Source organism: Narcine bancroftii, chromosome 6, assembly GCF_036971445.1.
Source record: "Narcine bancroftii isolate sNarBan1 chromosome 6, sNarBan1.hap1, whole genome shotgun sequence".
NCBI classification, from domain to species: domain Eukaryota; kingdom Metazoa; phylum Chordata; class Chondrichthyes; order Torpediniformes; family Narcinidae; genus Narcine; species Narcine bancroftii.
In genome coordinates, this window is record NC_091474.1 from 35,733,536 (window position 1) to 35,748,910 (window position 15,375).

General features: G+C 37.2%; 1 protein-coding gene across 1 annotated transcript in view; it reads right to left on the reverse strand.

Annotated features, from left to right (window-relative positions):
- Nucleotides 1–4,701: 4,701 nt before the first annotated feature.
- ctnnbl1 (catenin, beta like 1) overlaps nt 4,702–15,375 on the reverse strand; it is a 137,999-nt gene continuing 127,325 nt past the window's right edge. Inside the window, exon 16 of the mRNA XM_069884633.1 lies at nt 4,702–5,982. Coding sequence (XP_069740734.1) covers nt 5,894–5,982 — 89 coding nt within the window. The 3' untranslated portion in view covers nt 4,702–5,893. The remainder of the gene's footprint in view (nt 5,983–15,375) is intronic.

The window sequence follows — 15,375 nt, forward strand, 5'->3', positions numbered from 1 at the left end:
GGATCATTGGGATCACTTGTGGGGAAGTTGTGACCTATACAAAAAGGGTGGAATGCACCCAAATGGGAGAGGGACTAATATCCTAGTGGGCAGGTGTGCTAGAGCTGTTGAGGGTTTAAAGTAGTTTGGCACGTCATTGGAACCAGAATGAGAGGGCAGAAGAAACACAAATGGATACACTGTGTAGCAAGATTGTGAAGAAGGAGAGGCAGTCAATGGGACAAAAATGCAAGCATAAGATTAAGGATTTAACTCAGGAACTTTGGAAACAAAATTGCAAATGGCGATGAATACCGCATAATAAATAAGGTGCATGATCTAGTAGCACAGTTGGAAGTTGGCGGGTATGACATTGTAGCCATCACTGAGTCATGGCTGACAGAAGACCACAGCTGGACTCTAAATACCCATAGATACATAGTGTATTGGAAGAACACGAAGGTAAACAGAGGTGGTGGAGTGGTGCTGCCTGTTAAAAATGAATTAAATTTTTTAGAGGAGATACATTGGACCAGACGTATGGAATCCTTGTGGGTAGAATTAAGAAAGTGTAAACGTAAAAAAATCAAACCCTGATGGCTGTGTGCCAAATACAGAGGGAGAGAGAGAAGGCATGCAAAAAGAGCAAAGTTACAATAGTCATGGGGGATTTGAAAATGCAGGTTGATTGGGAAAATCAGGCTGGTGCTGGATCGCAAAAGAAGGAATTTATCGAATGCCTTCAGATGGCTTCTTAGCTGATGGCTGAGCAGACCAGGGAAATAGCAATTCTGGATTGAGTATTGTGTAATGAACCAGGGTTGATAAGGGAGCTGAAGATGAGGAAACCCTGAGGAAGCAGTGTTCAAGCTATAGAATTCGCGTCGCAGATCGAGAGGGAGCAACTAATTTTGGAGGTGTCAGTAAACCTGTGGAATAAGGGGAACCAGAGGTATGTATCAAGAAATGAGAAAGGTTGACTGGAAAGCCATATTAGTAGAGAAGAAAGCAGAACAATAGTTTCTGTGAGAAATAAGGAATGTGCAGGATAGGGTACATTCCAAAAAATAAATAAATATTTGAATGGAAAAGTGATACAACAACTGAGACTGACAAATGAAATGAAAGCCAAAGCAAATGCAAAAGGGCATACAAGGAAGCAAAAATTAGTAGATAGAGGGCTGGGAAGCTTTTAAAGGCATACAGAAGGTAACCAAGGTCATTATGAAGACAAGGATGAACTTTGAAAGGTAGCTGGCAAATAATATTAAAAAAGAACACTGAAAGCATTTTAAGTATATTAAGAGTTAAAAAAAAGAGGTGAGAGTACCGGTAGATATAGGCCTGATAAAAACGACACTAGGAAAATAGTAATGGCAAAAGAACTGAATGGTATTTTGCATTAGTCTTCACTGTGGAAGTATATAGGACTTTCAAGAGTGTCAAAGAAGAATTGAATGTGGCCACAATCACCAAAGAGTAAGTGCTTGGGAAGCAGAATGCGCCAAGGGTAGATGAGTCTCCTGGACCTGATGAAATGAACCCTCCGGTTCTGAAAAAAATAGCAATAGGGATTGTGGAAGCGTTGATAAGGATCTTCCAAGAATCAATAGATTCTGGGATGGTTCCAGAGGACTTTAAAAAAATTACAAAAGTCGCTTTGCTTTTTAAAAAGGAAGGGGGCATCAGAAAGGAAATTATAGACCTGTTAGTCTAACGTCAGTGGTTGGGACACTGTTGGAGTACCTGGAGGTGTGTGACAAGATAGGCCGAAATCAGCATGGTTTCCTTAAAGGAAAATCTTGCCTGACAAATCTACTGGAATTTTTTGAGGAAACCACAAGCAGGCTGGACAAAGGAGATGCAGTGAATGATGTATATTTGGATTTTCTAAAGGACCTTAACAAGTGTCGCACTTAGGGCTGTGCCACAAAATGGGAGCCATGGAATTACAGGTCAAGGGACTAGCATGGGTAGAGCACTGGCTGATCGGCAGGTAACAGAGTGGGATCTCATTCTGCTTGGCTACCAATTACCAGTAATGTTCTGTGGGCACTTCTTTTTATGTTGTATGTTAATGATTTTGATTGTTGAATAAATGGCTTTGTGGTCAAGTTTGCAGAAGATACAAAGACAAGTGGAGCAGCAGGTAGTGAGGAGGAAGTAAGACATAGATTAGGAGAACGGACAAAGAAGTGATAAATGAAATACAATGTTGGAAAGTGTATAGTCATGCATTTTGGTAGCATGAATAAAAGGTAGACTATTATTTGGATGAGGAGAAATGACAAAATATGAAGGGACTTGGGAGCCCTAAAGGTTAACCTCCTGGTTGAGTTGGTGGTGAAGAAGGCAAATACAATGGTGGCGTTCAATCGAGAGGATCAGGATATAAGAGCTGGGATGTTGAAGCTTTATAAAGGCACTGATGAGGCTGTTCTAATCTTGTAAAAAGAAAATATGTACAGATGTCAAGTATTAATATATAATATTAATATATTAAATATAATATTAAATATCAGAATATTCATTTGACATGATAGTGCAGCCAGGCTAATTTTTGCTTCATCAATGATCTAATGCAACATGAACATCGTTTCCATGCTCTGTGAAATAGGAATTTAAAATATACAGTGTCAACTCAACCATTTGCTTTCAATGGGTTGATTGGTTTGAAATTTTCTCCAGTCCCCTAGAAGTGGCCAGAGTTCCCCTTTATCCTCAATTATCTTACATATATTTGAAATCGCCAAAACTTTTATGTATTGCTCCCTGCTAATTGTTTTCTCTGCATTTTGGCAGACCTATCACATTTGGATAGTGCAGGAGGCCCTGTAGCCCATCAACACTTGTCATGCTTCCCCACATTGGCACTGTATCCATTACGCATTTCCCCTTAAAGTGCCAGTCTAAATGTTTCTTGAACATTTTTTTGCCTCCTTTAAATAACATTTCTTTCTGCTTATCTTTGGCTTGGCTTCGCGGACGAAGATTTATGGAGGGGGTAAAAAGTCCACGTCAGCTGCAGGCTCGTTTGTGGCTGACAAGTCCGATGCGGGACAGGCAGACACGATTGCAGCAGTTGCAAGGGAAAATTGGTTGGTTGGGGTTGGGTGTTGGGTTTTTCCTCCTTTGCCTTTTATCAGTGAGGTGGGCTCTGCGGTCTTCTTCAAAGGAGGTTGCTGCCCGCCAAACTGTGAGGCGCCAAGATGCACGGTTTGAGGCGTTATCAGCCCACTGGCGGTGGTCAATGTGGCAGGCACCAAGAGATTTCTTTAGGCAGTCCTTGTACCTTTTCTTTGGTGCACCTCTGTCACGGTGGCCAGTGGAGAGCTCGCCATATAACAGGATCTTGGGAAGGCGATGGTCCTCCATTCTGGAGCCGTGACCCATCCAGCGCAGCTTATACTGTCTGGCCTAACACACTTGTTCATTTTACTTGTTATTCTGCTTAGGGGAAAGGCTGGTGAGCAGGCAACGCCTTCTTCTTCTATGTTCATGCTTCATGGGGGGGAACAATTCAGTGACCACTCATTGCCACCATAAAGTTTGATTTTCTTGCACACATACCCCACCCAGCAACATGGGTCCTTTTTAGATGCATGGCTTTTTGCTACTTATTTCCTTCAGAATTTTTTTTGCTTCAGGGTCACAGTTATATCAGTTTGTGAGAGAGGACAGGTGCACCAAGGTGAAAAAAAATACTCCATCAAGTCAATGTCTCCTTATAACTAAAATCCTCCATTCCAGCAATATCCTGTTGAAACTTCACATCCTTATATTGTGGGAACCAGAAATGCAGGCTATACTCTGTGTGGCCTAATCAGCATTCTTTTTAACCCAACATCCCAAACCTTGTATTCCATGTTCAGAATAATGAAAAGCAAGCAAGACAAATGGTTCCTTCATCATCTTATCAACATGTCTTGTGACTTTTAGGGAACTAAGGATTTGGAAATTCTAAGGTAGGTTTGTCATTCAAATGTTAGAGAAATGATCAGAACATATCCATAAGCCAAACAATTTCTTCATTCAACAAAGGATCCCTGTGGCAAAGATTTTGAGATATCATTCAAATGAAGTTTAAAAAAGTGTCAGATAAAAATTGCAATGAAGGTGGCCTGGAGTTGAATTTATTTTCTAGTTGCATATGAACAGAATATTAAGGTTGTAACTCCTAAATGACTGAGGGGCTTTTTGATCATGTTTTTTAACAATTCTAAGTGAATGTAGAGGGTAGGGGAATCAGTAACCAAAAGGCATAGGTTTGCGAGGAAGGGAAATTGAGAGGAGAGATTTAACAGCAGCCTGAAGGGTAATTTTAAAAAAACACAGGAGAGCAAGAGAGAGATTGAGACTACCTCAGTGGAACTCTTATGAGGCTGTCAGAGGTGTGGTTGAGACAGACAATATTGCAATTTTTAAGTAACAAATGGATGGAATGAGTTTAGAGGGATATGGGCCAAATACAGCCAGGTGGGATTATGGTGGGTTGGACATTTTGGTTGGCATGGGTGAGTTTTGCTGAAGGGTCTGTTTCTGTGCCATATGATTCCGATTCTATGGTTATTTTTTAATGCCTTTTGTCTAGACCTCTCTGATCTGGTAAATCCAGGAAGCATTGGCTTCTAGCTATCAATGTTCTATAAAATTATTTCACAAAATACTATACAATAATCATTAATGAACTAACACAGTACATTTTTAAAATAAACTTAAAAATGGTATTTTAAACAACTTTATTTGTACAAATGAAGGCCAACAAACATTTTTTGGGAATTAATAATCATCCATTTTGAATACCTGCTTTTAACTGCATTTCAGAGCTGTTCTCAAATAATATCTTTATCCTCAGTTTATTAAGTTGAATACTAATTCAAAGTTAGGTCAGAAACCAATCAGGGATAGTGGGTTTGGTGCTTAAAGTAGAACCTGGCATCAATTGCAGACAGGAGTAACACTTTTAACAAGAAACAATGATTGTGGTGTGTTTCCTATTATAGACAGGCTTATCTCAATCACTCCAGTTCAGTAAACTACCATCCTGCTGTCTAGCTGATAATCGGATATTTGTGATATCAGTAACTTAAATGACTGCCAATAACACTTCTTTTTTTAAAAAAAAGGAAAGCTGTGAATGATGTAAATTAGTACTTCAGCATTTAGAAAAGGGAAATAGGTTAATAACTTGGGTAAAATTCCTTTAGCGGTTTCTCCTCGCGGTGACAAATTTAAAAAAAAACTAAATACAGATCTATGCAATGTGTAAAGAAAACATTCACAACAAATCTAGAGTTTACAATGTACACAGAATTATACTGTGTGAACAAATAAAATTCATAAGGGTAATTTCATACATTAATATAAAACAATCTTTACGTTTAAACATCAATGTGTACTTCACTGAAATGCAAAGTGGAATTGTAGCATTCAGGACTTGCATGTATGAGGGGTGGAAAATATATCAAGTAGATATGCATCAGGGCAAAAACATTTTAAAGATACAATGCAAACCAAACATTTTCAATTAATTCACTGGGAATTTGTAAATAAAATGCCAATTGTTTGAACAGATTACATTTGTCATGTTATATATATTCAACACCACTGGAGAAAATTAATTTGTTTTTCCAATGACAAATAATTGAAAGATCCTGGTTTGCGCTTTCAAAAAAAAAGTGCAATTTAATCGTCATGCTCTTTAGTCAATGGAATAGCATGTTGCTCCAACAGCATCTTTCTTCTTGGGGAAGAGGCACATTTCCCACGTTTGATAAAAATCAATTCCATTCTAAGTATTCAAAGTAGAAAGGAGTGAGTGTGTATATGCTGGACGAGTTCCGACTGAAGGCTTACTAAGTATTTCTTGAAACACACCTCGCAGTTGCCTAATGACCATAATGATACTGTCATTTCAAAAATTTTCAAGGAGGCCAAGGATTCTTTTTTGTTCACTCTCTTTGAACTCATCATTCTTCCCATCACCAATATTTTCTGCATACTCTGTGGGGGGAGAAAAAACACAAATGTCAATTAATCAAGTTAAAATGCCTTCAAATTTTGTCTTAAAAGATGGAATAGGAAGTTTTCTCTGCGAATCTTGATTCAGTTTCGTATGCAAAATCAAATTCATAAATTTGCAAGTTTATGCTCTTTAGTTTTCATGTGTCAAAATTCAAATAAAATTTGTTTAAAGTCCATTTCTTCAATTTGATATTGCAACTGCAGTTTAGCAATGAATGTTATGATGGGAGGTTCTTGGGAACCTCTTCCTCAGAAAAATGTCAAGGAATGCGTTACGTATAAATGAATGTTGAGCTCTGAATATCCCAAGGTGCATTACCATGAGTAGTTACTGTCTTAAATCGGGAAAAAAAAAAACCTTTGCAAATAGTAAGACTGAAATTGGAAGGAAAACAAAATGCTGGCCACCCAACTACTCAGATAGCACCTTTATCAAGAGAAACAGAGTTAATAATTCAGGTCAATGACCCTTCAGTGCAATGAGAAAAATAAAGCAACCAAGCGTGTTTTAATGTGCAAGGATGGAATAGTGAGAGCAAAGTGAATGTCTGTGGCAAGGTGGAAACAAACCACCAGACTGGATGCTGTCCAGGGAATCTTAGCTGATCTGGCTGGAGAATGTAGATAACTGGCAGGTAGAACAAAAAAAATAAACAAAGTAATGAAAATTCAAGCACCGTCTGAGATCAGAAAAGCCTGAGTTAATGTTATAGATTTAGAACCTTGCATTGGACTGCTTGGTTATCTGACATCACTGAACTCGATCTACATTCCTGAGTGCTGCAGCCTGCCTTGATGGACATGGAAGTAACTTTAGGCTTGATTGAAATAGAGAAGAAGGTCAAAGGATTAAGGAAAACAATGGATACAATAGAGGCAGATAATTCATTGATCAGATGGATCAGAAGTGGAGAGGGTGAGCAAATTTTTCTTGGGAGTCACCATCTCGGAGGGTATTTCCTGGACTCAACACACTGATGACATCATGAAGAAAGCTGGTCAGCACCTTTACTTCCTCAGGAGTTTGCACAGGTTTGGTATGAAACCAGAAACTCTAGCAAATTTCAGCATATGTGTGGTGGAACGTGTGCTGACCGGCTGCATCGTGGTCTGGTATGGGGACAGCCATACCCTGAGAGTAAAGCCCTCCAAAAGATAGTGGATCAGGACATCACAGGCAAAACCCTCCCCACTTCTGACAACATCTACAGAGCAGCAGCAATCATCAGGTACTCACACCACCCAGCAAACGCTCGGTTCCCGTTGCTGCCATCAGGAAAGAGGAAAAGGTGCCATAAGGCTCTCACCAACAGATTCTGGAAAGGCTGCTACCCCTCTACCAGACTCCTCAACAACAAACTCAATCAGAGACTCATTTAAGGACTCTTACTTGTGCACTTCATTGATTTAAAAAAAATCTGTGTATTGCAGTTTGTTTACAGTTCTGGTTTACATTTATATGCTGTGTAGTTATTTTGCACTACCAATTGCCCACACAAAAAGAATCTCAGGATTGTATGTGATGTCATGCATGTTCTCTGACAATAAATCTGGAAAGTGAGAAACGAGGAGGATGCAATAGAAGGCTGAAAATGGTTATTAATCTAAAGCTTTAGAGGGAGATAGAAATGAAAGGGATGAGTCGGAAATGAGAGTTGGGTGGAAATTTGAGTTCCGTATGAATATAGAAAACAACAGCTCACCAGTTGCAAGGGTGTGGAAGGTGGACTTGGGAAGTCTAACACAAGGGATCATCCTGCAACATCACACAAAGGTACAGGCTTAGACTGGGCCTCTGAATCCCCATAGGTGCATTTTTGATTTGGACAAGTGAGTAGAGCTGAAGGATGAGTCATTCAAACAGATTTTCACATTCTCCCTGTTAATGATAACAAACTACACTGACTGGAAAATGAAATAATACATTGCGTTGTTAAATTATAACTTTATCGATATCCATTTGTATAAATAAAAAAGGTAAAAAAGAGGAAATTGTAAGAGCAGTGACTGAATGTTGTAGCTCTGTACTGATTATGAAGAAAAACTATTAACTTGATGTTGTTGGCAGTGAAGGTAGATGGAGGAGGAAAGTGGTGTTTAAGGAAACATTCCAAGGAGTATTCATCCTGGCTGAAATTGGCCATGTATCACAAAAAAAAGAGATCATGACCGTGTGATTGGTCAGAATTTCTTAACAGTCTGTATCCTTACTTTTTATTAGCACAATAACATTTTACCAAAGACTATGATCAGTAAAAGGGGTGGGTTGCTCAGTACAAAAAAAAAAGCAATTGTTTCTATTGTACAGCATTTTAAATGTTAAGTATTGCTTCTTTCAGATTGACAAAAGCCAAAAAGGTTGGGAAGCAGTGAGATTCTGGTGTGGAGGGGCAGAGAAGATTACTGAGATAGAAGGTTGGGAAAGTTAAGGAAAAATATGGCATTAAAAAAAGAGGCATTGATAAAGATTCAGACTAATGTAGCAAGAGATTATACATCAGGAAAAGTTGAACAGGTTGGAATGCAATTAAATGCTTCAAGGTAAGTGGAAAGGTCTTCAACATGATTAAAGGAATGGTAGACATTGAAAAGATGATATTACATGATATTGAGATCGGAATTATACCTCCAAGGAATTCATCAAAATTGTACAGAATTTTCATTTTCTACCATAACAGAATAGTTGAAACCAATTACGGAAATATTCAAGCAAAACTTGGATAAATGTGGGAGAAAGGAGTTGACGCTAATAGTGATCAAATAGAGTTTAGCAGGCATGTGTGAACAGTTTATAGGAATTGTACATAATTATCAGTCTGGTAGGGTAAATAGCTTGTTCTTGCATTATTGGAGAATAATGGCAATTAAAACCAGGAAATCAAATTCATTGCTTCTTTCAGGCAGAATGAGGTTTAAGATTGCATGAAATTAGAAAATGCTGAATGTTAAACATAGGAGGACATCTTGCATGGGGAATGAAGGAATTGGCTACTGGAACACAGATAGTGGTAGAAGTAATGTAAAAGTACTGAGAGATGGTAGGGAGTGTAGGATTTGGATTTGAGGAATATAAATATCAATATTTTATCCACTTGCTTCTAAAAGAGAAGCTTTGATTTAGATATTCTGGGAATTAAAAAAAAATCCCAATTATGCTAGAGTAGTTGTTTCTCTACTTCTGCAATTTTGAATTAAGTTTCAGAAGTGGAGCATGATGTATGCATGCAACTTAACATCCAGTTTCTAAGTCTTCCTGTCACACAACAATGGCTTACTCATTTTTGTCTGCTTTCAAAATTGATCTTTCAAAAGCAACTGATGCGGACTACATTAATGATGGAGATAATTAAACTACATAATGCACATTTAATGTAAATTAGTTATTCATTGTGAACAATGACAGGATTTAATTGTCACAGAAGTAGGACAAATAAATAGTTTCAGGCCTTACTATGTCAAATAAAAGTGATACTAAATTTACTAAAATACTCAGCATAGCAACTATGAACAGAATAGAAGCAGCAAAGTTCAAAAAGAGAAAGTTATTACAATGTCATTAAACCATTCATAACACACAAACCCGAGACATTGCCATCTGTGGTGATTTAAAAATACACATGCATTTAAAATACAAGATTTGCTGCATTAAAATTTCATGAGTACAATGAAGATTAGGGGAGGAGTTAGACCTTAGTTCAAGTTGTGTGATTTAATGACTGAAACTGGCCACACAAAGGCTAGAAAAATAAAAATACTAGTGAAATCAAGAAAAATAAAGGTCAAATTCCAATGATGGAATGGCAGCTGATTTTTAAAGTATGAGATACTACTATTAACTAACTTTTTTTGATTTGAAGGGTTGATTAAAATCTACTGGAACATGCAAATTTTCAATGGATCACATGACACATAAAATATCAACAAGGCAGTGATAGTTACCAGAGATCAAGGGATCTCTGCATTTAGGCTGCATTTTACCATTACTTCTTGGTGTCAGAAATTCGTTCAAAAGGATATTTGGGTCCAACAGCTATAGCTGTGATGTCATTGAGCTGACTGAACAGCCAATCACAGGAAATAATTCTTACCAGTGGTATACTAGGAACTAGTACAATTCCTAATCTTTTAAATGTGACCATACCCTTACGATATGAAAATTAAAAAAAAAAATCAATTTGGAAATGAGGGGAAGTTAGAAGTAAATGCACTTTTATAAGCTAATTGGTAAGTAGTATCTTCAACTTCGTATATCAGTACACCACTTAAACCACGCAAAGTGCAAGATGAAGATGCTATGCAGTGAAGTTAGCTCATAAATAATTCAAATTCTTATTAATACCAGAAAATACCCTTGATTACAATACATAAGCTTCAAACATTGTGACCCCTGGAAGAGCAATGGTGCATTATAGCAAATTTAGTATTCCTCTGTTAATCCACCATTTTCAAATCTAGGTCAATACAACATGTTTTCTATCAGTCAAGAAAATAGTTAAAAACTAAAATTTGTTCAAATGTTATTCTGAAAATCAGTGCTGCAGTATTTTTGATGCCTACAAAGGCAGAACACTGGGTAATGTATTGAATACCATTAGTCGGATGGTATTTTGCACACAGCAGGACTAATCGAATTAGAAATTTGGCTGCTGCGGCCATCCGATTTGCCAAAGTGGTGCACAGTGGCAATTAGGTTCCTGTGACAAGTCCTGAGGCCTCATGTTTGATCATTTTGGCAGTCGATGTTAAGAATAGTTCAAATACATTTAAAATAACTGCAGGAATTAGAAATATACTCAAGTATATAAACATTAATTTAAAACGAAGATAAAGAAAATGAATTGTTAAGCTTTTCAAACAAATGTTTGGGAGTTGGAAAAGTGGTGTGTCTTGGGCTGCACCTACTATCACAACAAAAATTGGAAATGCTGCTGAAGAAAACAAGCAGCGTGGATTTAACAGATTGTGATAATCTTGGACCATAGGTTCAAGGTGCTGAAAAAAAGAGACCCATGCTCTAAATACCAATTGATTTTAAAATCTAAGCTCCTTGCATATTCATGGTTTAATTTTTTTTTAATCTAACATGATGTTTGCCTCATACATGTGGTTAAATAGGCAGGTTTATGAAAAAAAACATTAATTAACATGGCATACTTGATTGAAAATATAAATGAAAACCTTGTGTTAATTCCTTTCTTGTCCCACCAACTCACTACCCTGTCCAACATGTTGAACATTGACCTACACATATGGATAAGTTCAGAGTACTTTCTGTGATTCCTTACATCCAATTTATTTATTGCTTTGAGTGAACAGTGTGAACCAGAATTTTACTCAAGGTCATCAATTTTAAAATTTAGACATACACCATGGTAACAGGCCATTTTGGCCCAATAGTCCATGCCGCCCAATTTACACCCCATTAATCTACACCCCGGTACTTTTGTTTTGAATGGTGGGAGGAAACTGGAGCCCCCAGAGAAAACCCATGCAAACATGGGGAGAACATACAAACTCCTTACAGACAGTGTGGAATTTGAACCCTAGTCCTAATTGCTGGCACTGTAAAGGTGTTGTGCTAACTGCTACACCAACCGTGCCACCCATTAAATATAAAGATGAATTGAAACTCTTCTCACTATTGCCATTATTTTGCACATTCAACCTGTAGCAAGTTGAGATGAGTCAAGTTGACCCACAGAGTGTTAACTTGGTAAATGACCAATTTCAACTGAAAAAGTGGAAAAAGAACCACACACGCAGTATTGCATACTCTGTAGAGAGTCTCCCATGTCATATTTAACATAATAAATTGAGTCTCAGACAGACTGGAGGGGAAATCAAATATTTTCAAAATTGAGCAGATGGTATCTGGAATTCTGTTTGTTTGTCTACTCACTTGAAAATCTACACCCTGTGAGACAGTTACAGCACTGATGCAACTCCCTCATTTGTTTCTAGATATCAGCACAGCTTTAACTTTATGAAATATTTTTGAAGACTATCTTCTAATGTCAAGCATGTAATCCCCATAATGGTTCCATTACTTAGTTGAGGAAGGCCAACAAGATTATATAGAAATAAAACGTGTAAAGGATTGCTTTTGAAATTGAGTTTTAAATGTGTGGTCCTTTTGTAGCATCAAGAGTAGAACATGGCTAAAAATTTGTCAATTTAACTTGAATAAATTAAAGAGATTCTGTAAACCTTTTCTCAATGAGAATTACTGTGCTTAAATTACTGGATTTATAACCTGAAAAGCCTAGAATAATAATAATCCAAGATAATTAGGTCAAAATCCTGCCAAAGGAGTGGGAGGATTTGATTTTTAAAAAAATTGTAGATTATATTAAAAATTTATTCTCAGTATAGGTATACCCCACTCTATGAAACTAGAGAGTTCCTATGAAACCTTATGTAAACCGAAATGGCGTAAAATGAAGACCCATTCACTACTAGTGAAGGCTATTTTCATAAAAGTGAAAACCCATTCATATCCTTTCATAAAAGTGAACACGGGTTTCTTTGTAAAAGCAAATTTTTGTAATTCAAGTATTCGTAAAGTGGGGTATAGTTGTAATGATGTGGTCAATTGAATCATTATTGTGAGGTGAAGGCTTCAAGAATATCTCAATCTTTAATAATAGGGCTGTGGAATATTTGATAATTTCAGCTTTTACTCAAGATCCCTTCCAGAACTATGGGGGCGTGGCAAGATGGCATAAGGATCAGACGTGCCTTCCAGTCCTCTCCCGACTCTTTGTTATTGTTTTGTCTAGAAATGCCCGTTAAAACTTTTTAAAAGTTTAAAAATGGTTAGAGGTATTAGGCTAATCCCTGATGGTACAGTTGGTTGAAGAAAAGTAAAAAAAAAACGGCAACAGATTGTCAAGAAACTACATTTTCCAGGACTTAAAGATTCCAAGCCCACCTGCACACGGGAAGCCAGACTACAGTGCGAGATGGACCCAGGGGAGGAGATCCGAGGTTCGGCAGCGGAGTCCAGTTCTTTGTCGGTAGGACTCTTTGAAGATGGCGCCCGGCAGCCCTTAGAACAAAGGGCTAGCCGGGCGCATGTGCGAGAAACAGCACTAGCTGTAAATATTATGAATGAACCTTTACTCCTACAACCAGCTGAGACGCTGTCTGCTGAAAATCCGACAGGGAGTGGAGATTTAACCTTGGATAAAGCACCAGTGCTGCAAGATGTACTATTAACAAAGGAGACTTTACTAAAACCCGATTTACAAGAAGTATTTGATAAAATATGGGGTAAGAATATCCCTAGCCACAGACCTCCAGATACTGCTGAGGAGGCTGTGGCAGGGGTTTCTACACGCAGCCAAACTATAAGAAAAACTGCTAAAGTTAAAATGAGGGAAAAAATAGAAGATCCTTCAGTGAAACAGAAACGGCAGGAGCCTATTGTAGTTGAATCTACTCAAATGGATATGTATTTTCAGAATTTTGAAACCAAGATATATCTTACAATGACGCAATTATCCAGAGTTGTAGTTCAAACTAATACTGAGCTTAAGGTTTTGACAGAAACTATCACTAAACAGATGGCTGATTATGGAGCTTTCAAGCTTGAAGTGAAAGAAAAATTTGAAGATGTTGATCATGAAATGGATATAGTACAGGAACAAATGCAAGAAGTAAATAAAACAATTGAAGATTTACAAATTCAGAATAAGAATCTGATGAAAAAGGTTGATTATTTAGAAAATCAATCTAGACGGAATAATATAAAAATTGTTGGTTTACCAGAAGGTATGGAAGGACCGGATCCAAGAAAATTTTTTACTGAATGGATCCCGCAGGTGTTAGGACGGGATAAGTTCCCGGACGGTTTAATTTTGGAACGTGCCCATAGAGCTTTAAGAAGAAAGTCTTTTTCAGGACAAAATCCAAGATCGGTTTTGGTTCGTTGTTTAAATTATTGCGATAGAGAGACAATTTTGCGCACGGCTATAAGAAATGCACAACAAAGAAGATCCCCCTTGATGGTCAAAAATAATCGTGTTTTCTTTTATCCGGATTTGAGTCAAGAAGTTATGTTTCAACAGCGTGAATTTAGAATATGGAGAAAAGGATATAAAGCAACATTTAGAGACCAGCAGTATTGAAGATTTTTCAAGATGGTTATCAACCCAAATTTTTTGATAATCCTAAGGAGGCTATGGATTTTGCTCAATCTTTGTCAATTATGCAATTTCAAGAAAGACGTAGTCCACCATGGTCTCCAAAGAGAGTGGAGACAGAAGAAGGGAGTCGATTTTCAAGAAGAAATGGAGATAAGGGAGATAAGAGAGATAAAATTGTTCAGAAAAATTTGGAGATGGAAGAAGGGAAATGATCCCCAAGAAGAGATGGAGATAAGGGTGGCCGTAGAGATTAAATTGATTAAAAGAAAATTCTGGAGATGGTTTTAGATAATGATTATGTTAATATGATATGGGGGTTGGGAGAGGGGGCTGGATGGGCAGTATTTTCCAGCAGTCATCAGCTACGTGTGAGTTATCTCACACCCATTTTTTTTTGGGGGAGTTACCGCATTGAGCGGTTTAGACGGGAGGGGGTATTTTTAACCTCCTACCCGGTTTTTCTTTTCTTTTTTTTTGTATTATCAGATTAAAGAGTGAAGGGGTTTTTTTTTGTTCAATAAAAATTTTTTTTTTCCTTTTTTTTCTCTTTTTTTTTGATTGTATTAAGAGAGGGTAAAGGGGTAAGAGTTGGGTTTTTTTTCTAATTGTTGAAAGATATGTCGAAATTTAAGTTTGCTTCTCTTAATGTTCAGGGTTTGAATAATCCTATAAAGCGTAAGAAAGTACTTGCTTATTTAAAAAAATTTAAAGTAGATGTGGCCTTTTTACAGGAAACTCATTTGACAGATAAAGAACATTTGAAACTTAAGCGGGATTGGGTTGGACAAGTCTTCTATTCTTCATTTAATTCAAAGGCAAAAGGAGTTGCGGTTTTGGTACATAAGAATTTACCGTTTCAATTGCAAGACAAGGAGAAAAATGGAGGAAGACTACTTAAGTTGAACTGTATGATTTCTAATGACTTTGATTGATGTTTATGCCCCAAATGTTGAAGACTGCTTTTATTACAGAAATATCTTTATTATTGGGACAAGCTAATTCCAATGTGATGATTGGGGGGGATTTAAATATGGTATTAGAACCGTTATTGAATAAGTATCCAAAGGTAATTAAGAAATCAAAGATGGCGATACATATTTGAATTTAGTTGATATTTGGCGTAGATTTAATCCTACACAGAAAGACTTTTCTTTTTATTCTTCTCAACATAATTCTTTTTCAAGACTTGATTATTTTTTAATTTCGGCACATTTACAGGATAAAG